This window comes from Hippopotamus amphibius, chromosome 13 (assembly GCF_030028045.1).
Source record: "Hippopotamus amphibius kiboko isolate mHipAmp2 chromosome 13, mHipAmp2.hap2, whole genome shotgun sequence".
In the NCBI taxonomy this organism is placed as follows: Eukaryota; Metazoa; Chordata; class Mammalia; order Artiodactyla; family Hippopotamidae; genus Hippopotamus; species Hippopotamus amphibius.
Genome location: NC_080198.1, coordinates 36856443 through 36881549, shown reverse-complemented (window position 1 = coordinate 36881549; position 25107 = coordinate 36856443). Strand labels below are relative to the sequence as shown.

The 25107-nt window shown below is 37.5% G+C and overlaps 1 protein-coding gene across 1 annotated transcript in view; it reads left to right on the top strand.

Moving 5' to 3' along the window:
• DOCK3 (dedicator of cytokinesis 3) overlaps window positions 1–25107 on the top strand; it is a 432492-nt gene that overhangs the window by 39967 nt on the left and 367418 nt on the right. Inside the window, exon 2 of the mRNA XM_057706148.1 lies at window positions 3313–3396. Coding sequence (XP_057562131.1) covers window positions 3313–3396 — 84 coding nt within the window. The remainder of the gene's footprint in view (window positions 1–3312; window positions 3397–25107) is intronic.

Sequence of the window (25107 nt, the reverse complement as noted above, 5' to 3'; positions counted from 1 at the left end):
GGTGAAGGGGAAACTGAGATGAAGTGAGAGAGTAGCACAGACATATATATACTACCAACTGTAAAATAGTCGGTGGGAAGTTGTTGTATAACAAAGGGAGTCCAACTCGAGAATGGAAGATGCCTTAGAGGACTGGGGCGGGGAGGGTGGTGGGGACTCGAGGGGGGGGAGTCAAGGAAGGGAGGGAATACGGGGATATATGTATAAAAACAGATGATTGAACCTGGTGTACCCCCCCCCCCAAAAAAAAAAAAAAAAAAAAGACACATGCACTCCATTGTTCATTACAGCACTATTTACAATAGCCAGGACATGGAAGCAACCTAAATGTCCATCAACAGATGAATGGGTAAAGAAGATGTGGTACATATATACAATGGGATATTACTCGGCTGTAAAAAAGCAGTGAAACTGGGACATATTTAGAGACATGGATGGACTTAGAGACTGTCATACAGAGTGAAGTGAGTCAGAAAGAGAAAAACAAATATCGTATATTAACACATATAAGTGGACTACAGAAAAATGGTACAAATCAACCGTTTTGCAAGGCAGAAACAGAGACACAGATGTAGAGAACAAACATAAGGACACCAAGTGGGGAAAGCGGGAAGGGTTGGGGGGGGGGATGAAGTGGGAGATTGGGATACCAAAATGTACACTCTAAATATATGCAGTTTATTGCAAAAATAAAAAGTTAAAAAAACCCTAAAGAACAGTAGATAGGCTGATATTAAGTAGTATATGTTCCTCTGTTTCATCTTTTGCATTTTTATGCACGTTGTGGAATCAGTTTATTGATTTCCACAAGATATCTATTGGGATTTTGGTTGAAATTGCATAGAATCTAATGATCAATTTGGGGAAAATCTGTATCTTTTAAAAAATATTTTATTGTATTATTTTATTTATTTTTCACTGTGTTGGATCTTTGGTGCGGCATGCAGGATCTTTCACTGTGGTGCGAGGGCTTCTCTCTGGTTGTAGTGTGCAGGCTCTCTAGTGGTGGTGTGCGGACTTCAGAGCATGTGGGCTCTGTAATTGTGGCGTGTGGGCTCCAGAGTGCATAGGCTCTGTAGTTTGTGGCATGTGGGCTCTCTAGTTGAGGTGCACGGGCTTAGTAGTTGCAGTGCACAGGCTTAGTTGCCCCATGGCATGTGGGATCTTAGTTCCCTGACCAGGGATCAAACCTGCGTTCCCTGAATTGAAAGGCAGATTTTTAACCATGGACCACCAGGGAAGTCCCTAAATCTGTATCTTTATATTGTTGAGTCTTGGAATTCATGAGTAGGATGTATACCTTCATTTATTAGACTTTTACTATATCTAATGTCTTATAGTTTTCTGTATAGAGTTCTTCCATATGTCTTTTAGATTTATTTATAGTTACTTGACATTTTTGATGCTATTATAAGTTGTGTATTTCTAAAACAATTCATTTTCTAATTGTTCCTGTATAGACTTAAAAAAATTAATCTTGTATCTAGTAATCTTGCTACACATTCACATATTTTCTGTATTGGCTTATGTCTAGGTTCTTTTGGATTTTTTACATAATCAGACCTGTAGATAATGACACTTTTACTTCTTTGTTTCTAATCGTTTTACCTTTTATTTCTTTTTCTACTTTATTTGCACAGGGTCGCCCTTCAGTGTAATGTTGAATAGAAATGGTAGTGGATATCCTCTTCTTACTGTTAACCTTAGTGATAAAATGTTGAGTATTTCACCAATATATATGATGTTTGCTGTAGACACATTGTACGTAACCCTCATCATATTAAGGAAGTTCCTTTCTATTCTTAAGTTTATTAAGAATTTTAGTCACGAGTAGATTAGATATTGAATTTTATCAAATGTCTCTTTTGCCTTTATGGATATGATCATATGATTTTTTTCCCTTTGTTGATTTTTTAATGTTAAACCGGTTGTGCTCTGGAATAAACCCAAGTTGGTCATGGTTATTCTTTTTATATATAGTTGGATATGATTTTCTATTCATTTATTTATGTATTTATTTTTGTATTTATGTGTGTATGTATGTATGTGTGTATTTATTCTGTAGCACATGGCTTGCGGGATCTTAGTTCCCTGCCCAGGGATCAAACCTGTGCCCATGGCAGTGAAAGTGCTGAGTCCTAACCACTGGACTGCCAGGGAATTCCTGATTTGCTTTTTATTTTTTAAAAAAATCTTCTGTCTATGTTCATGAGACAGATTGGCCTTTCCTTTCTTATAATGTCTTTGTCAGCTTTTATTTTCATGCTGAGTTCAAAATAAATACTCTTTTCCCTATTCTCTGGTGGGATTTATTTGTGGTTGGTGTTTCTTCTCCAAATGTTTGGACAAATTCACTGGTAGAGTGGTCAGGACTTGGTATTTCATTTGTGGGAAGATTTTAATTACAGATTCACTTTTGTTTAATAGATACAGGACTGTTCAAGTTTTTAACTGCTCTGTCAGTTTTTGTAAAGTTGATCTGTCTACAGATTTATTTATTCTAAATATTCAAATTTTTGTTGTAAAGTTTCATCTGATATCTTTTTATACATCAATACATTAATGTCTTTATTGCCGATACTGATAATTTGTACCTTTTCTCTCTCTCTTTTTTTTGATCAGTCTTGCCTAGGTATCTTTCAGTGTGTTTTCAAAGAACCAACTTTAGATTATAAGGCTTGATATATTATAGTATACGTCCTTTAAGATTGACAATGCTATTCTTGGGTCTTTGTATTATGCAAATTTTTGTCACCAATTTTATCATTTTATCAGTTTTCTAAAAATAAAAGTATGTGGGATTTTGTTGAGTATCTATAGATTTTCTCTGCTGTACATTTGCTTTTTATTTCATTAATTTTTATTTTTATTATGGGGATTCTGTTTTTCAAAACATCATAATTATTTGGTGATCCTTTTAAAAATATCTATTTGTGTGTTTATAGTAGATAAGGAGCTTCCAATGTTCATTTTTTTCTTAATTGATACATACTTGCTGCAAAAGAACAAGTGAACACAAGTTATGCTGAGGGGGAGAGAGAGAGACACTGTTTACAGAAATGTTTTCACACACATGCACGCATGCACGCACCACTGAGTAACAGTGATTTTGCCAAAGTATACTTCAGTGTTCTGAACTATTTACTATTACCTTTCCAGATATAGATTAGGTTGAAAGGGGCTTACGTATTTGAAAAATGAATTAGAAGGGAGAGTATATACTTAAGAAAATTTAGTGCTTAATTTCAGTGACACTGACTCTGTCTCAGTATTTAAAAATGCTAATTGACATGTTTATCCTTGTTTTTCTAGTGATATGCAGTTTTCGAGGATCTGTCCCTCAAGGATTGGTCTTAGAAATAGGAGAAACAGTCCAGATTCTTGAAAAATGTGAAGGTAAGTGGATGTATAAATTATAACATACAAATAGTGATCATTTTTGGTAGTTATGATATACATTTATTTATTTATTTTATTTTTAATTTTTCATTTTTTTGAAATTTTAACCATTTTAAAGTATACAGTTCAGTGGTGTTTTAGCATAGTCACAACATTGTGCAACCATCACTACTTTCTTTCTTTCTTTCTTTTTTTTTAACAGACAATAAACAGCATATATTTAGAGTGTACAATTTGGTATCCCAATCTCCCAATTCATTACCCCCCAACCCTCCCCGCTTTCCCCACTTGGTGTCCATGTGTTTGTTCTCTACATCTGTGTCTCTGTTTCTGCCTTGCATTTCCTCTTTCATAGTTGTTAGCATTTGCCTTATGTATTGAGGTGCTCCTATATTGGGTGCATATATATTTATAATTGTTATCTCCTCTTCTTGGATGGATCCCTTGATCTTTGTGTAATATCCTTTCTTGTCTCTTGTAACATTTTTTATTTTAAAGTCGATTTTATCTGAGTATCGCTACTCCAGCTTTCTTTTGATTTTCATTTGCATGGAATATCTTTTTCCATCCCCTCACTTTCCGTCTGTATGTGTCCCTAGGTCTGAAGTGGGTCTCTTGTAGACAGCATATATATGGGACTTGTTTTTGTATCCATTTAGCCAGTGTGTGTCTTGGTTGAGGCATTTAGTCCATTTACATTCAAGGTAATTATGGATATGTGTGTTCCTATTACCATTTTCTTAATTGTTTTGGTTTTGTTTTTGTAGGTCCTTTTCTTCTCTCATGTTTCCTACTTAGAGAAGTTCCTTTAGCATTTGTTGTAGGGCTGGTTTGGTGGTGCTGAATTCTCTTAGCTGTTGCTTGTCTGTGAAGCTTTTGATTTCTCCATTGAATCTGAATGAGATCCCTGCTGGGTAGAGTATTCTTGGTTGTAGATTCTTCCCTTTCATCACTTGAAATATATCGTGCCACTCCCTTCTGGCTTGCAGAGTTTCTGCTGAGAAATCAGCTGTTAACCTGATAGGAGTTCCCTTGTATGTTCTTTGTCATTTTTCCCTTGTTGCTTTTAATAACTTTTCTCTGTCTTTAATTTTTGTCAATTTGACTACTGCATGTCTTGGCGTGTTTCTCCTTGGGTTTATCCTGCCTGGGACTCTCTGTGCTTCCTGGACTTGGGTAGCTATTTCCTTTCCCATGTTAGGGAAGTTTTCAACTATAATCTCTTCCAATATTTTCTCAGGTCCTTTCTCTCTCTCTTCTCCTTCTGGGACCCCTATAATGCAAATGTTGGTGCGTTTAACATTGTCCCAGAGGTTTCTTAGGCTGTCTTCAGTTCTTTTCATTCTTTTTTTCTTATTCTTTTCCTCATCAGTGATTTTCACCATTCTGTCTTCCAGGTCACTTATTCGCCCTCATGCCTCAGTTAATCTGCTATTGGTTCCTTCTAGTGTATTTTTCATTTCAGTTATTGTGTTGCATATCTCTGTTTGTTTGTTCTTTAATTCTTCTAGGTCTTTGGTAAACTTTTCGATCTTTGCATCCAGTCTTTTTTCAAAGTCCTGGATCATCTTCACCATCATTATTCTGAATTCTTTTTCTGGAAGGGTTTCTGGGGTTTTATCCTGTCCCTTCATCTGGTACAAAGTCCTCTGCTTTTTCATTTTCTCTATCTTTCTGTGGCTGTGGTTTTCAGTTCCACAAGACGAAATACTGCTGATACTGTTTGATACTGCTGTCTGCCCTCTTGTGGAGGAAGCTATCTAGGAGGCTTGTGCGTGCTTTCTGATGGGAGGGACTGATGGTGGGTAGGGCTGGGTGGGCAGAGCTCAGTAAGACTTTAATCCGATTTGGTGGGCAGAGCTCAGTAAAACTTTAATCTGCTTGTCTGCTAATGGGTGGGGCTGTGTTCACTCTTTGTTTGGCCTGAGGCTACTTAGCACTGGCGCTTACAGGCTCTTTGGTGGGGCTAATGGTGGATTCTGGGAGGGTTCACGCCAATGAGCACTTCCCAGAACCCCTGCTGCCACTGCCCCTGTCTCCTCGGTGAGCCACAGCTGCCCCCCACCTCTACAGGCAACCCTCCAACACCAGCAGGTAGATCTGGTTCAGTCGCCTATGGGGTCACTGCTCCTTCCCCTGGGTCCTGGTGAGCACACCTTTTTGTGTGTCCTCCAAGAGTGGCGACTATGTTTCCCCCAGTTCTGTGGAGGTCCTGCAATCAAATCTCGCTGGCTTTCAAAGTCTGATTCTCTGGGGATTCCTCCTCCCGTTGCTGGATCCCCAGGTTAGGAAGCCTGATGTGGGGCTCAGAACCCTCACTTTAGTGGGTGGAATTCTGTGGTATAACTGTTCTCCAGCTTGTGAGTCACCCACCCAGCATTTATGGGATTTGATTTTAATGCGATTGCACCCCTCCTACCGTCTCATTGAGGCTTCTCCTTTGTCTCTGGATGTGGGGTGTCTTTTTTGGTGAGTTCCAGTGTCTTTCTATCGATGATTGTTCAGCATTTAGTTGTAATTCTGGTGCTCTTGCAAGAGGGAGTGAGCACATGTCCTCCTACTCTGCCATCTTAATCCTATTAGGATATATATTTATTTTGTAGTACTAGCTTATAAGCAGTCATTTTGAAGCCATAGTTAGTTACATTATGAAACACTGCTCTAAAATCATTCCTGATCTATGTTCAGCATAAAGGAGGAGCTATTTTGTCTCTAATCTAATAGGAACAATTAAATAACTATTTTTAGCTGTGAGAACATGATTTTTACATACTGATGTCAAATGATTATTTTTGCTTTCTGACAGTCAAATAGATAATATTTCACTCCTGATTATCTGCATTTGAATAGACTTGAATGGTAATCAGTTCATTTGTATTTTTCTGTCTGATTGGCCAGTCATGATCAGTTTTAATTAAAACAAGGCAGTAAATATGCTCAAATGAAGTTTGGCTTGACTATCTTTTTCTGTGACATATTTGGGTATTTCTGCTGTGATATTTATGCATTATTAAAAAATGTCACATTCTTCAAAATTATGCACTCAAATCAGCAAGATACATGGAAAAAATACAGTTATGGGAGTATCATACAAAATCAGAGCATTGACAAAAACAAAATTGATACCAAAATTGATATACCAAAATTGATAGCAGTTCAGAATGACTAGAAGCCACCTCAAATTATATGACAGAGTAGATGTGGGCATCTCTCTGTGGGAATGGAGATAGTACACATGGAAGTAGAGCTCTGATCCAGTTACTGTTCAGATGGGTATGGGAGTAAGTGCAACCTACTATGACCCAGCAACCATATAAGTTTGGAGTACACTTTCCTGGAAAGGGAGCTCTAGTGCAGGACTCATTTTAATAATTTTCTTAAAACAGAAGTATAAATAAAAACCCCTTCATGATAAAAAACTCTTAGCAAAATAAGAATAGACAGGAATTTTCTTAATCTGATGAAGGATATCTAAAAGCCTACAGCAAACATCGTATTCAGTCGTGAAATATTGAAAGATTTCCCACTGAGATCTAAAGATGAGACTGTTCTCTTTTGGCCTGAGCTGCTGGCTTCCCTCTGCAATAGACACTGCCACTGCCACCCAGGCTCCCGCGACCTAGACAGGGTGCTACTGTGGAGTCATACGCAGAGGGGAGGAGCCGCGGTTGTAGTCTCTCTCTCACTCTCTGTCTCTCTTGGCCTGAGCCGCTGGCTTCCCTCTGCAGTAGGCACCGCCACTGCTGCCCAGACTCCCATGACCCAGGCAGGGCGCTTCTGCTCACTCACTGCCAGGGAAGGAACCACTGTTGTACCCGCTCTCTCCCCACACACTGGCACTTACAAACAATAAAGGAAGCTCTGCTGGTCGCAGAGTAATACAAAAAGCCCAAGGTGGGTAGAAGAACACTTACAGCTGAGACCCCAAGGAAACAGAAATATTATTATTAACTCTATTGATCTGGTCCATTCTGGGGTCAGTTCTAGCTTTTTTCTTTTTTTTTTTTTTGATTACAATCTTAGTCCTAAGGGATCTACATGTTTTATAACATATTTTTTTATTCTATTTTTTTCTTCTATTTTTATTTTTAGCCTTTTTATGTATTTCTGCTTTTAAGTTTTTTTGTAGTCCTGACTTTATCCCTCCTACCTTCTTTTCTTCTCTTTTATACAATTCTAATTTTTCTTTTTCTTTTCATATTTCCAGTCATACTATGCTCTTCTGTTGCCGTCTTCTATCCTTTTTTAGTTTATCTTAATATACTTTTAATCAGTATTATTGGTCTGCTCTGTTTCCTTGCTTTATACTCCAGATGACACACTGCTTTTGTTTTTCTTATTAGGTTTTGTCTTTATCTTAGTTCTAATTATAATTGTCTGATTTTGTTTTGGAAATCTTCAGTCTGTCTGGTTGTTCTCTTGCTCTTTATTATTTTTGATCCTTGCATTCAAAATTTCCCTGGATCTGTGTTTGTGTGTGTGTGGTTTTGTTGTTTGTTTGTTTTGTTTTGAATTTTTGTTGGTTTTCTCTTTGATTGATTGCATACTGGGGTTCTTCTCTTTGATTGTCTGATTGCATACTGGCGTTTTGTTCTATTGGGTTCGGTATTTGTGTGTCATGTGCATGTATGTGTTTCCTTGACTTAGTATTTGTTTGACTCAGCACTCTGCCATTAGTCTGAGGCTTGGACAGTCTTTTTTAATCCCCTATATTGCCGGGACAAGCAATCTCTGAAGTCTGGACTGCTCAACCAGAAGTCAAGTTGGAGGCTCTAGGGAGGGAGCAGCGACTCTGGGGTGCCAGACCACTACAGAGTCTTCAGCCACAGGGAAGATTAACCTCAGAGAATTCTCACAGAGGCCTCCTTCAGAGTCTAAGACCCAGCATCGTCCGACTGCCTGCAACGGCCAGTGCTGGATACCTCACACCAAACTACAAACAAGACAGGACCACAAACCCACCCATCAGCACACAGACTACCTAAAGCCATATTAAGCTCACAGATACCCTAAAACACACCACCTGACGCAGTCCTGCCCATCAGAGGGAAAAGACTCAGATCCACACACCAGAAAGCAGGCAGCAGACCCTCCCATCGGGAAGCCTACTCAGGACACTGGACCAACCCCACCACAGGGGGCAGAGAACAGAATCAAGAGGAATTACTACTAAGCAGCACAGGGAAAGGAGACCGCAAGTGCTATAAACTAGACAAAATGAGAAAGCAAAGAAACACCTTGCAGACAAAGGAGCAAGATAAAAACCCACAAGACCAAATAAATGAAGAGGAAGTAGGAAAATTGCCTGAAAAAGAATTCAGAGTAATGATAGTAAAGATGATCCAAAATCTCAATAACAAAATACAGAAAGTACAAGGAACAGTTAATAAGGACTTAGAAGAACTAAAGAGCAAACAAACAGTAATGCACAACACAATAACTGAAATTAAAAATAGTCTAGATGGTATAAACAGCAGAATAACTGAGACAGAAGAACGGGTAAGTGAGTTGGAAGAAAGAATGGAGAAAATAACTGCCACAGAGCAGGAAAAAGAAAAAAGAATAAAAAGAATGGAAGACAGTCTCAGAGACCTCGAGGACAATGTTAAGCACACCAACATTCAAATCACAGGCATCCCAGAAGAAGAAGAAAAAAAGAAAGGGTCTGAGAAAACATTTGAAGAGATTATAGTGGAAAATTTCCCCAACATGGAAAGGAAATAGTCACATCAAAGAAGCGCAGAGAATCCCATACAGAATAAACCCAAGGAGAAACACACAGAAGCACATATTAATCAAACTAACGAAAATTAAACACAAAGAAAAAATATTAAAAGCAGCAAGAGTAAAGCAACGAATAACATATAAGGGAAAACCCATAAGGATAACAGCTGATCTTTCTGCAGAAACTCTGCAGGCCAGAAGGGAATGGCAGGAGAGAATTAAAGTCCTGAAAGAGAAAAACCTATAGCCAAGAATACTCTACCCAGCAAGAATTTCATTCAGATTCGACGGAGAAATCAAAAGCTTTACAGACAAGGAAAAGTTAAGAGAATTCAGCACCACCAGATCAGTCTTACAACAATTTCTGAAGGAACTCCTCTAGGCAGTAAACACAAAGAGAAGGAAAAGACCTACAAAAACAAACCCAAAACAATTAAGAATATGCTAATAGGAACATACATGTCAGTAATCACCTTAAATGTAAATGGATTAAATGCTCTAGCCAAAAGACACAGGCTGGCTGAATGGATACAAAAACAAGACCTTTCTATATGCTGTCTACAAGAAACCCACTTCAGACCTAGGGACACATACAGACTGAAAGTTAGGGGATGGAAAAGGATAATCCATGCAAATAAAAGTCAAAAGAAAGCTGGAGTAGCAATACTCATATCAGACAAATTAGACTTTAAGGTAAAGACTATTACAAGAGACAAGGAAGGACACTACGTAATGATCAAGGGATCAATCCAAGAAGAAGATATAACAATTGTCAATATCTATGCACCCGACATAGGAGCACCTCAATCCATAAGGGAAACGCTAACAGCCATAAAAGGGAAAATCGACAGTAACACAATAATAGTAGGAGACTTTAACACCCCACTTACATCAATGGACAGATCACCCAAACAGAAAATAAATCAGGACACACAAGCTTTAAACGACACATCAGACCATCTCGACTTAATTGATATTTGCAGGACATTCCATCCAAAACCTACAGAATACACTTTCGTCTCAAGTGCACACGGAACATTCTCCAGGATAGATCACATCTTGGGTCACAAATCAAGCCTCGGTAAATTCAAGAAAACTGAAATCAGATCAAGCATCTTCTCTGACCACAATGCCATGAGACTAGATATCAATTACAGGAAAAAAACTAAAAAATACAGACACGTGGAGGCTAAACAGTATGTTATTTAAAAACTAAGAAATCACTGAAGAAATCAAAGAGGAAATAAGAAAATACCTAGAAACAAATGACAACAAAAACACAACAACCCAAAACCTATGGGACGCAGCAAAAGCAGTTCTAAGAGGGAAGTTTATAGCAATACAATCCTACCTCAAGAAACAAGAAAAATCTCAAATAAACAACCTAACCTTACACCTAAAACAATCAGAGAGAGAAGAACAGAAAACCCCAAAGTGAGCAGAAGGAAAGAAATCATAAAGATCACATCAGAAATAAACAGAAAAGAAATGAAGGAAACAGTAGCAGAGATCAACATAACTAAAAGCTGGTTCTTTGAGAAGATAAACAAAATTGATAAACCATTAGCCAGACTCATCAGGAAAAAAGGGAGAAGACACAAATCAACAGAAGTAGAAATGAAAAAGGAGAAATAACAACCAACACTGCAGAAATACAAAAGATCATGAGGGACTACTACAAGCAACTACATGCCAATAAATTGCATAACCTGGAAGAAATGGATACATTCTTAGAAAAGTACAATCTTCCAAGACTGAACCAGGAAGAAATAGAACATATGAACAGGCCAATCACAAGCACGGAAATTGAGACTGTGATTAAAAGTCTCCCAACAAACAAAAGCCCAGGGCCAGATGGCTTCACAGGCGAATTCTATCAAACGTTTAGAGAAGAGCTAACACCTATCCTTCTCAAACTCTTCCAAAATATAGCAGAAGGAGGAACACTCCCAAACTCATTCTACAAGGCCACCATCAACCTGATACCAAAACCAGGCAAAGCTGTCACAAAAAAAGAAAATTACAGGCCAGTATCACTGATGAATATAGATGCAAAAATCCTCAACAAAATACTAGCTAACAGAATCCAACAGCACATTAAAAAGATCACACACCATGATCAAGTGAGGTTTATCCCTGGAATGCAAGGATTCTTCAACATACACAGATCAATCATTGGGATACATCATATTAACAAACTGAAGGATAAAAACCATATGATCATCTCAGTAGATGCAGAAAAAGCTTTTGACAAATTTCAACATCCGTTTATGATAAAAACTCTCCAGAAAGTGGGCATAGAAGGAAATTACCTCAACATAATGAAAGCCATATATGACAAACCAACAGCCAACATCATTCTCAATGGTGAAAAACTGAAAGCATTCCCTCTAAGGACAGGAACAAGACAACGGTGCCCACTCTCACCACTATCATTCAACATAGTTTTGGAAGTTTTAGCCACAGCAATCAGAGAAGAAAACAAAATAAAAGGAATCCAAAATGGAAAAGAAGAAGTAAAATTGTCACTCCTTGCAGATGACATGATATTATACACAGAAAACCCTAAAGATTCTACCAGAAAACTGCAAGCACTAATTGATGAGTTTAGTAAAGTAGCAGGGGACAAAATTAACACACAGAAATCTCTTGCATTCCTATACACTAACAAGGAAAGAGCAGAAACAGAAACTAAAGAAACACTCCCATGTGCCACTGCAACAAAAAGAATAAAATACCTAGGAATAAACCTGCCTAAGGAGGCAAAAGACCTGTATGCAGAAAACTTTAAGACACTGATGAGAGAAATCAAAGACGATACAAACAGATGGAGGCACATACCATGTTCTTGGACTGGAAGAATCAACATTGTGAAAATGACTATACTACCCAAAGCAATTTACAGATTCAACGCAATCCCTATCAAATTACCAATGGCATTTTCCACAGAACTAGAACAAGAAATTTTACGATTTGTATGGAAACACAAAAGACCCCCAATAGCCAAAGCACTCTTGAGAAGGAAAGATGGAGCTCACAGAATCAGGTTTCTGGACTTCAAACTATACTACAAAGCTACAGTGATCAAGACAGTATGGTACTGGCACAAAAACAGAAATATAGATCAATGGAACAGAATAGAAAGCCCAGAGATAAACACATATGAGCATCTTATCTTTGACAAAGGAGGCAAGAATATACAATGGACAAAAGACAGCCTCTCTAATAAGTGGTGCTGGGAAAACTGGACAGCTACATGTAAAAGAATGAAATTAGAACACTTCCTGACACATACACAAAAATAAACTCAAAATGGATTAAAGACCTAAATGTAAGGCCAGACTCTGTAAAACTCCTAGAGGAAAACATAGGCAGTGCACTCTATGGCATACATCAAAGCAAGATCCTTTTCAACCCACCTCCTAGAATAATGGAAATAAAATCAAAAATAAACAAATGGGACCTCATGAAACTTAAAAGCTTTTCCACAGCGAAAGAAACCATAAACAAGACAAGAAGACAGCTCTCAGAATGGGAGAAAGTACTTGCCAACGAAGCAACTGACAAAGGATTAATCTCCAAAATATGCAAACAGTGCATGCAACTCAATATTAAAAAAACAAATAACCCAATCCAAGAAAATGGGCAGAAGATCTAAATAGACATTTCTCCAAAGAAGACACACAGGTAGTTAAAAAGCACATGAAAAGATGCTCAACATCACAAATTTTAGAGAAATGCAAATCCAAACTACAATGAGGTATCACCTCACACCAGTCAGAATGACCATCATCAAAAAATCTACAAACAGTTAAATGCTGGAGAGGGTGTGGAGAAAAGTGAACCCTCCTGCACTGTTCGTGGGAATGTAAGTTGGTATAGCCACTATGGAAAACAGCTTGGAGGTTCCTTAAAAAACTAAAAATGGAACTACCATATGACCTAGCAATCCCACTACTGGGTATATACCCAGGAAAAATCATAATCCAAAAAGAAACATGTACCATAATGTTCACTGCAGCACTATTTACAACAGCCAGGACATGGAAGCAACCATGTGCATCAACAGATGAATGGATAAAGAAGATGTGGCACATATATACAATGGAATATTACTCAGCTATAAAAAGGAATGAAATTGAGTTATTTGTAATGAGAGGGACAGACCTAGAGACTGTCATACAGAGTGAAGCAAGCCAGAAGGAGAAAAACAAATACCATATGTTAACTCATATATATGGAATCTAAAAAAACGGTACTGATGAACCCAGTGACAGGGCAAGAATAAAGATGCAGATGCAGAGAATGGACTTGAGAACCCAGGTTTCGGGTAGGGGCGAAGGGGAAACTGGGACGAAGTGAGAGTAGCATAGACATATATACACTACCAAAAGTAAAATAGATAACTAGTGGGAAGTTGCTGTATAACAAAGGGAGATCAAGTTGATGATGTGTGATGCCTTAGAGGGCCAGGACAGGAAGGGTGTGTGGGGGTCATGGGAGGGAGGGAGTATGGGGATATATGTATAAATACAGCTGATTCACTTTGGTGTACCTCAAAAACTGGTTCGAGTGTAAAGCAATTATATTCCAATACAGAGCTAAAAAAATGAGACTATTATAAATTAAGACATTGTGGTTTGGGGACAAAGAATAATGAAAGAGAATAGAGGCTCCAGAAATAAGCCCATCATGTTTATGATCCAGTGATACATGAAAAAGCTAGTATTGCAGTGCAGTGGGGAAATGATGTCCTTTATAATAGGTAATGCTGGGCTGATTGGAATGAAAAATGCTGGCCTAGTCAATAAATAGTATTCATCAATATTGAAACAAATGAATCTTGAACCTGACTTCACAGCATATACTGCAAACTCAATTCCAGATGAATGGCAGATATAAACATGAAATGTAAAACAATCATGCACCTTGAAGGAAGTGTAGGAAAATATTCTTTTTGACCTTGGGGTAGACAAAGACCTTTTATTGATAAGTTGTACTTTATTAAAATGAAGATGTTATTCAAGAGATATCATTAAGAGGGAAAAGAGAATTCACAGAGTGAAAGAGGTATTCAATAAAGGGCTTATATTCACATGTTATTTGTCTTTCTCTTTCTGACTTACTTTGCTTAGTATGATAATATCTAGATCCATCCATGTAGCTGCAATTGACATTATTTCATTCTTTTTGTATGGCTGAGTAATATGCCATTGTATATGTATACTACATCTTCTTTATCCATTCATCTGTTAATGGACATTTAGGTTGTTTCCATATTTTGGCTGTCTTAAGTAGTGCTGCTGTGAGCATAGGGGTGTATGTATCTTTTTGAATTATGTTTTTCTCCATATATATGCCCAGGAGTGGCATTGTTGGATCATATAACAATTCTATTTTTAGTTTTTAAAAAATTAATTAATTAATTCTCTCTCTTGGATCTTCGTTTCTGCGCGGGCTTTCTCTGGTTGTGGCGAGTGGGGGCTACTCTTTGTTGCGGTGTGCGGTGGCTTCTCTTGCTGTGGAGCGTGGGCTCTAGGTGCGTGGGCTTCAGTAGTTGTGGCTCGTGGGCTCTAGAGTGCAGGCTCAGTAGCTGTGGCTTGTGGGCTCTAGAGTGCAGGCTCAGTAGCTGTGGCTCAGTAGTTGCTCCACAGCATATGGGATCTTCCTGGACCAGGGCTTGAATCCATGTCCCCTGCATTGGCAGGTGGGTTCTCAAGCACTGTGCCACCAGGGAAGTCCTATTTTTAGTTTTTTGAGGAAGCTCCATAGTTATATTCTCCATAGTGGCTGCACTAACTTACATTCCCACCAGTAGTGTAAGAGGATTTCCTTTTCTCCACACTGTCTCCAGCATTTATCAAACATCTTTTCTGATTTACTGGTATGAAATAAGAAATTAACTGTAAGAAGAAAACTGGAAAAAAAAATACCCCACAAACATATGGAGACTAAACAACATGCTACTAAACAATCAGTGGGTCATTGGAAAGTCAAAGGGGAAATAAAAAAATACCTGGAGACAAGTGAAAATGGAAGCACAATGACCCAAAATCTGTGGGATGAAGACGAAAAGTTCTAAGAGGGAAGTTCATAGTGATACACGCCTACTTCATGATACAAGGAAAATCTCAGTTAGTCAAAATGTATGTTTAAAGAAACTAGAAAAAAGCACAGACAGCCCAAGGTTAGAAGCAAATCAGACAGGAAAAACAAATATGGTATGATTTTACTCATGTGTGGAATCTAAAAAACAAAACAAAAATCAACAAAAGACAGGAAAAGACTCATGGATACAGAGAATAAACTGATTGTTCCCGTAGAAGAGGCGGTGGAGGGACGGATGAAATAAGTGAAGGGGATTGAGAGGTGCAAACTTCCTGTTATAAAATAAATAAGTCATGGGGATGTAATGTACATGTAGGGAATATAGTCAGTAATATTGTAGCAACTTTTTATGATGTTGGACGGTAACTTGACTTATTTTGGTGATTATTTTATAATGTATAAAAATATGAAATCACTGTGCTCTGTACCTGAAACTAATATAATGTTGTATGTTAATTATAACTCAATAAAACAAAATAAGACAGCAGAAAAATGGGCAAAAGGCTTAGATAAGCTCCTCACAAAACAAATATTCTGATGGTTCATAAACATGTGGAAAGGTATTTAGTCTTGGTCATCAGGGAAATGAAAATTAAAACCACAATGAGATACCACCACACAGCACTAGAATGACTAAAATTCAAAACACTGGCAACACCAAGTGCTGATGAGGATGTGTAACAAGTGATACTTCCATACACTGATGGTGGAAGAGAAAATGGGTTAACCACTTTGGAAAACTCTTTGGCATTATTTACCCAACTTGAATGTACGCAAACCTTATGATCCAGCAAGTCTACTCAGAGGTGTAAATCCAACAGCAAAATACGTGTGTAAAATCTTAGTAGCGCCTTTATTCATAATTGCTGTGAACTGGAAAAAACCAAACTGCTCATCAGCAGTAGAATTGGCAAATAAATTATGATATATTCAGATAACTGAATATGACACAAGAAGGAAAGTGAATGTTATTGCTACATAAAATAATACAGATGAATATCACAGATTGACTCTACAAAAGAAGCCAGATGTAAGAGTTCATGCTGTTATGGTTTTCTGTACATAAAATATAGAACCAGGTATAACTAATAGCTAGTGATATTTGTCAGAGAGTGATTAGATAACCGCTTTTATATCTGGCTTTTTAAATCAAGCGTGTATCTGTGATATTGTTGTGTGTAGCAGCAGTTCATCCATTTTCCTTTCTTATCGCATTCAGTTTGAAGCTGTGTGTCTGTGTGTGTAATAGTGACTGGAAGAGACATGAGTGGCTTTCGGATGCTACTAACATTTTATTTACTGGGTGGTGGGCATATAGGTACACACTCTTCGTAAATTTGTTTAGCTGTAGACTAATGATTTGCATACTTATGGATGTTACATACTTAAAAACAGGAGATCCTTGTAAAAATAGATAAAAATGTAGAGATAGAACAACATGGATGAATTTAAAAAATATTGTGTTGAACAAAAGAGCCAGATACAAAAGATTACATTCTGGGTGGTTATATGAAAGAACAAGCAACATTACAAACTTATGGTGATACAAATCAGAATAGTGATTGCTTCTGCGAGAGAATTGTCTGGAAAGAGGCATGAGAGAACTTTTAGGGTGGTTGAAAAGTTCTATGTCTTAATGAACTATGGGTGTTATATGGGTGTTACATGTCTGATTTGCATCACCACCCCAGTAGAAGTAGGTATTGGAATCTATTCTTATACTTTGGTGTTCATCTTTATCTTCAGCAAAGTGTGGGTCCCTGAATCCTGAACCGGCCATGTCCAAACTCTCCAGGGAGTGACCCTGTGCTTTTTCTGGTAGTGTGGGGGTAGAAGAATGTTAGTCCTACTTTGTGGGCAGAACAAAGAAGAACTGTGGAGTTTTGGCTGTTTTTCTTAAAGAGTTTCAAGTAGTCCTTTTGTTTTCAACCCCATACCACATCTAGACCTTCCATTTCCCCGTTTCCCAGCTTATTGAGATATAATTCATAGATAACATTGTGTAAATTTAGGGTGTACAGTATGATGATTAGATACACATATATATTGTGAAATGTTTACTATAATAAGGTTAGTTAACAAATATTTTACCTCACATAATTACCATTTTGTTGTCATGGTGAAAACATTAAAGCTCTACTCTCACAGCAATTTTTAAGTATGCAATATAGTATTTTTTAACTATAGTCACCATGCTGTACATTACATCCCTGAAACTTACTCATTTTTTAACTGGAAGTTTGTAACCCTTTGACTAACATCTCCCCATTTCTCCTACTCCTCAGACCCTGGCAACTATTGTACTCTATATTCCTATGAGTTTGGCTTTTTTTTTTTTTTTTTAAAGATTCCACATGTAAGTGAGATCATACAGTGTTTGTCTTTCTGACTTACGTCACTTAGCACAGTGCCCTCAAGATCCATCCATGTTGTCTCAAATGGTAAGATTTCCTTCTTTCTAATGGCTGAGTAATACTCCATTGTGTTTGTGTGAGATATATCTATATTTGTCTCACATTTTCTTTGTTTATTCATCTGTCTATGGACACAGGTTGTTTCCATGTCTTGGCTATTGTGAGTAATGTTGCAGTGAACACGGGATATCTTTGAGATAGTGATTTGATCTTCGTTGGATATATACCCAACAGTGGGATTGCTAGATTGTATGGTAGTTCAAGTTCCTCAATTTTTTGAGGAATGTCATTATTTTCCATAGTGATTCTACCAGTTTACATTCTCATCAGCAGTGCACCAGAGTTCCTTCTCCACATCCTTGTCAGCATTTGTTATCGCTTGTCTTTTTTTTTTTTTAAATCTCTTGTCTTTTTGATGGTAGCCATTCTAACAGGTGTGAGATGATATTTCATTGTGGTTTTGATTTGCATTTTCCTGATGATTAGTGATGTTGAGCACCCTTTATGTACCTTTTTTCTTTAAGCTCTTTATTGGAATATAATTGCTTTACACTCTTGTACCAGCTTATGAGGTACACCAAAGTGAATCAGCTGTATTTACACACATATCCCCATATCCCCTCTGTCCCGCAACTCCCCCCCCACCTTCCCCGTCCCAACCCTCTAAGGCATCGCCCATCATCAAGTTGATCTCCCTTTGTTATACAGCAACTTCCCACTAGCTATCTATCTTACAGTTGGTAGTATATATATGTCTATGCTACTCTCTCACTTCATCCCAGCTTCCCCTTCATATGTACCTTTTATGGTGGCCATTTGTATGTCTTCTTTGGAAAAATGTCTGTTCAATCCTCTACCTGATTTTTAATCAGATTGTTTTTTGCTATTTGAGTTGTATGAGTTCCTTATATATTTTGGATTTAACTCTATCAGATATATTGTTTGCATTTATAGTTGACCCTTGTACAATGTGGGTTTGAACTGCAAGAGTCCACTTATATGTGGATTTTTTCAATAGTACATACTATACTATTACACAGTCCTTGAATGATTGAATTTGTGGATGTGGAACCACGGATATGGAGGAGCCACACTATGGCGGAACTGCACATGCAGAGGGTTGACTGTATGTTATATGCACATTTTCGACTGCATGGAGGGTTGGCACATGCCATGTTAAACACCAGGTTGTTCAAGGATCAGCTGTATTTTCTCCTATTCCAAATGTTACCTGGCCATTTTGTTGATTGTTTGTTTGTTGTGCAGAAGCTTTTTAGTTTGATGTAGTCCCAGTTATTAATTTTTGCTTTTCTTGCTTGTGCTTTTGGTGTTGTATCCAAAGAAATAATTTTACGTTGCTAAGACTAACGTCAGGGTACATTTTCCCTGTTAGGAATTTTATGGTTTCAGGTCTTACTGTTTGAGTCTTTAATCCGTATCAAATTAATTTTTGTGAGTGATTTAAGATAGGCATCCCGTTCTTTTGCATGCATATATCCAGTTTTCCCAACACCATTTATTGAAGACACTATCCTTTCCCTATTGAGTATTCACTCTGTTGCCAAATATTAATTGACCATATATTCATGGGTTTATTTCTGAACTCTGTTTTGTTCCATTGGTCTATGTATCTGTTTTTTTCTTGTTTTTTTTTTTGTTGTTGTTTTTTGTTTCTTTGGCCACATCGATCGGCACGCAGGATCTTAGTTCCCTGACCAGGGATTGAACCCATGCCCCTGTCAGAGCACAGAGTCTTAACCACTGGACTGCCAGGGAAGTCCCTGTGTCTATGTTTTTACGTTAGTACTATACTGTTTTCATTACTATAACTTTGTAAGACAGCTTGCTGTGTGTGATGCCTCCAAATTTGCTCTTTCTCAAGATTGTGTTGGCTGTTCAGAGTCTTTTGTGGTTCCATATGAATTTTAGGATTTTTTTTTAAAGCTCTTTATTGGAGTATAATTGCTTTACACTGTTGTGCCAGTTTTTGCTGTACAACAGAGTGAATCAGATGTATTTATACGTATATCCCCATATCCCCTCCATCCTGCAACTCCTCCCCATCCTCCTTACCCCACCCCTCTAAGTCATCACTAGGATTTCTTTTTTTATCTGTGAAAAATGTCATTGGAATTTTGATAGACATTGCATTGAATCTATAGGTACCTTTGAGTAGTATGTATATTTTATTAATATAAACTCTTCCAATCTATTGACACAGGATATTTTTTCATTTACCTATGTGTTCTCCTTCAGTTTCTTTCCTCAATGTCTTATAGTTTTTGCATATAGATCTTTCACTTCCTTGGTTAAATTTATTCCTCTTTTATTGTTTTTGATGCTGTTGTAAGTGGGATTGCTTTCTTTTTTTCCCCATCTTTAAATTCTTTTTTAATTTAATTTTTTTAATTTTTAAAAATTTTTATTAGAGTATAATTGCTTTATGATGTGTTAGTTTCTGCTGTACAGCAAAATGAATCAGTTATATATATACATATATCCTCTCTTTTTTGGATTTCCTTCCCATTTAGGTCACCACAGAGCAATGAGTAGAGTTCCCTGTGTTATACAGTAGGTTCTCATTAGTTATCTGTTTCATACATAATAGTATATATATGTCAATCCCAATCTCCCAATTTGTCCCACTCCCCTCCCCCCACCCACCTTGGTATCCATACATTTGTTCAATACATCTGTCTCTATTTCTGCTTTGCAAATAAGTTCATATGTACCATTTTTCTAGATTCTACATACATTATATATTTGTTTTTCTCTCCCTGATTTACTTCACTCTATGACAGTCTCTAGGTCCATCCATGTCTCTAAAAATGGCACAATTTCATTCCTTTTTATGGCTGAGTGATATTCCATTGTGTATATGTACCACATCTTCTTTATCTGTTCACTGTTGCTGGACATTTAGGTTGCTTCCATGTCCTGGCTATTGTAACCAGTGCTGCAGTGAACATTGTGGTACATATATCTTTTTGAATTATGGTTTTCTCCATGTATATGCCTGGAGTGGGATTGATGGGTCATATGGTAGTTCTGTTTTTAGTTTTTTAAGGAACCTTCATACTGTTCACCATAGTAGCTGTACCAATTTACATTCCTACCAGCAGTGTAGGAGGGTTCCCTTTTCTCCACACCCTCTCCAGCATTTGCTGTTTGCAGATTTTTTGATGATGGCCATTCTCACTGGTGTGAGGTGACACCTCATTGTAGTTTTTGATTTGCATTTCTCTGATAATTAGTGATGTTGAGCATCTTTTCAGGTGTTTGTTGGCCATCTGTATGTCTTCTTTGGAGAAATGTTTATTTAGATCTTCTGCCCATTTTTCGATTGGGTTGTTTGTTTTTTTAATATTGAGCTGCATGAGCTGCTTGTATATTTTGGAGATAACATCCCTTGTTGGTTGCTTCATTTGCAAATATTTTCTCCCATTCTGAAGGTTGTCTTTTTGTTTTGTTTATGGTTTCCATTGCTGTGCAAAAGCTTTTAATTAGACCCCATTTGTTTATTTTTGTTTTTATTTTCATTACTGTAGGAGGTAGATCAAAAAAGATCTTGCTGCGATTTATGTCAGTGTTCTGCCTATATTTTCCTCTAAGAGTTTTATATTGCCCAGCCTTACATTTAGATCTTTAGTCCATTTTGAGTTTATTTTTGTGTATGGTTTTAGGGAGTGTTCTAGTTTCATTCTTTTACATGTAGCTGTCCAGTTTTCCCAGCACCACTTATTGAAGAGGCTGTCTTCTCCATCGTATATTCTTTCCTCCTTTGTCATAGATTAGGTGACCATAGGTGCATGGGTTTATCTCTGGGCTTTCTATCCTGCTCCATTGATCTATATTTCAATGGAAATATAGATTTTTGTTTTTGTGCCAGTGCCATACTGTCTTGATTACTGTAGCTTTGTAGTTTAGTCTGATGTCAGGGAGCCTGATTCCTCCAGCTCAGTTTTTCTTTCTCAAGATTGCTTTGGCTATTTGGGGTCTTTTGTGTCTCCATATAAATTGTAATACTTTTTGTTCTAATTCTGTGAAAAATGCCATTGGTAATTTGGTAAGGATTGTATTGAATTTGTAGATTGCCTTGGGTAGTATGGTCATTTTCACAATATTGATTCTTCCAACCCAAGAACATGTATATCTCTCCATCTGTTTGTGTCATCTTTGATTTCTTTTATCAGTGTCTTATAGTTTTCTGAGTACAGGTCTTTTGCCTCCTTAGGTAGGTTTATTCCTCGGTATTTTATTCTTTTTGTTGCAGTGGTGAATGGGATTGTTTCCTTAATTTCTCTTTCTGATCTTTTGTTGTTAGTGTATAGAAATGCAAGAGATTTCTGTGTATTAATTTTGTATCCTGCAATTTTACCAAATTCATTGATTAACTCTAGTAGTTTTCTGGTGGCATCTTTAGGATTTTCTGTGTATAGTATCATGTCATCAGCAAAAGTGACAGTTTTACTTCTTTTCCAATTTGGATTCCTTTGATTTCTTTTTCTTCTCTGATTGCTGTGTCTAGGGCTTCCAAAACTATGTTGAGTAGTAGTGGAAAGAGTGGACATCCTTGGATGTCTTGTTCCTGATCTTAGAGGGAATGCTTTCAGTTTTTCACCATTGAATATGATGTTTACTGTGGATTTGTTGTATGTGGCCTTTTTTACGTTGAGGTAGGTTCTCTCTATGCTCACTTTCTAGAGAGTTTTTTTTTTTTTTATCATAAATGGGTGTTGAATTTTGTCAAAAGCTTTTTCTGCATCTATTGAGATGATCACATGGTTTTTATTCTTCAGTTTGTTAGTAAGGGGTATCACATTGATTGATTTGCATATATTGAAGAATCCTTGCATCCCTGGGGTAAAATCCCACTTGATCATGGTGTATGATCCTTTTTAATGTATTGTTGGATTCTGTTTGCCAGTATTTTGTGGAGGATTTTTGCATCTGTGTTCATCAGTGATATTGACCTGTAGTTTTGTTTTTTTTTTTTGTTTGATATCTTTGGTTTTGGTATCAGGGTGATGGTGACCTTGTAGAATGAGGTTGGGAGCATTCCTCCCTCTGCAATTTTTTGGAAGAGTTTGAGAAGGATAGGTGTTAGCTCTTCACTTTGATAGGGACTTCCTTGGTGATTCAGTGGTAAAGAATCTGCCTTCCAATGCAGGGGATGCGGGTTCGATCTGTGGTCGGGGAACTGAGAGCCCTCATGCCGTGGGATAAGCAAGCCCGTGTGCCACAACTACGAGCTTGTGTGCCTCAGTGAGAGAGCCCACATGCTGCAAACTGCAGAGCCCACGTGCTCCGGAGCCCGCATGCTGCAACTGCAGAGCCCATGCATCCTGGAGCTTGTGCACCACAACCAGAGAAGAGAAAACCTGCACACCAGAACTAACGAGAAGCCCAGGAGCTGCAATGAAAAGATCCTGCTGCCTCAGTGAAGATCCCATATGCTGCAACTAAGACCTGATGCAGCTAAAAGAAAGGAAGAAAGGAAGGGAGGAAGGGAGGAAGGAAGGAAGGAAATATAAAAAAATAATTGATAGAATTTGCCTGTGAGGCCATCTGGTCCTGGACTTTTGTTTGTTGGAAGATTTTTTAAAATCACAGTTTCAATTCCATTACTTGTGATTGATATGTTCATATTTTCTATTTGTTCTTGGTTCAGTCTTGGGAGGTTGTCCTTCTCGAAGAATTTGTCCATTTCTTCCAGGTTGTCCATTTTACTGGCATAGAGTTGCTTGTAGTAGTCTCTTGTGATCCTTTGTTTTTCTGTGGTATCCATTGTAACTTCTCCTTCTTAACTTCTAATTTTATTGATATGAGTCCTCTCTCTTTCTTTCGTTGATGAGTCTGGCTAAAGGTTTATCAATTTTGCTTATATTCTCAAAGAACCAGCTTTTAGTTTCATTGATGTTTGCTATTGTTTTCTTCGTTTCTATTTCATTTATTTCTGCTCTGATCTGTATGATTTATTTCCTTCTCCTAACTTTGGGTTTTGTTTGTTCTTCTTTCTCAAGTTGCTTTAGGCGTAGGTTCGGTTGTTTGTTTATTTGAGATTTTTCTTGTTTCTTGAGGTAGAACTGTATTGCTATACCCTTCCCTCTTAGAAATGCTTTTGTTGCCTCCCATAGGTTTTGGGTCATCATATTTTTGTTGTCATTTGTTTCTAGGTATTTTTGATTTCTCTTTTGAGTTCTTTAGTTATCCATTGGTTATTTAGTAGTATATTGTTTAGCCTCCATGTGTTTGTTTTTTTACACTTTTTTTAAAACCTGTAATTGACTTCTAATCTCATAGTGTTGTGGTCTGAAAAGATGTTTGATATGATTTCAGTTTTCTTAAATTTACCAAGGCTTGATTTGTGACCCAAGATGTGATCTATCCTGGAGAGTGTTCTGCATGCACTTGAGAAGAAAGTGTATTCTGCTTCTCTCAGATGGAGTGTCTTATAGATATCAATTAAGTCTGTTTGGTCTAATGTGTCATTTAAGGCTTGTGTTTCCTTATTAATTTTCTCTCTGGATGATCTGTCCATTGGTGTAAGTGAGATGTTAAAGTCCCCCACAATTACTGTGTTACAGTCGATTTCCCCTTTTATGGCTGTTGGTATTTGCCTTCTGTATCGAGGTGCTTCTGTGTTGGGTCGTAAATGTTTACAGTTGTTACATCGTCTTCTTGGATTGATCCCTTGATCATTATATAATGTCCGTCTTTGTCTCTTGTAACAGTCTTTATTTTAAGGTCTGTTTTGTCTGATAGGAGTATTGCTACTCTAGCTTTCTTTTGCTTTCTATTTGCATAGAATATGTTTTTCCATCCCCTCACTTTCAGTCTGTATGTGTCCCTAGGTCTGAAGTGGATCTCTCGTAGACAGCATACGTATGGGTTTTGTTTTTGTATCCATTCAGTCAGTCTGTGTCTTTTGGTTGGAGCATTTAATCCATTCACATTTAAGGTAATTATCAATATGTATACTCCTGTTACTGTTTTCTTAATTGTTTTGGATTTGTTTTTGTAGGTCTTTTTCTTCTCTTGTGTTTCCCATCTAGAGAAGTTCCTTTAGCATTTGTTGTAAGGCTGGTTTGGTGGTGCTGAATTCTCTTAGCTTTTGCTTGTCTGTAAAGCTTCTGATTTCTCTGTCAAATTTGAATGAGATCCTTGCTGGGTAGAGTAATCTTGGTTGTAGGTTTTACCCTTTTATCACTTTAAATATATCTTTTCTCTCCCTTCTGGCTTGCAGAGTTTCTGCTGAAAATTCAGCTGATAACCTTTTGGGGATTCCCTTGTATATTATTTGTTGCTTTTCCCGTGCTACTTTTAATATTTTTTCTTTGTATTTAATTGTTGTTAGTTTGATTAATATGTGTCTCGCCACATTTCTCCTTAGGTTTATCCTGTGTGAGACTCTCTGTACTTTCTGGACTTGGGTGACTGTTTTCCCTGCCATGTTAGGGAA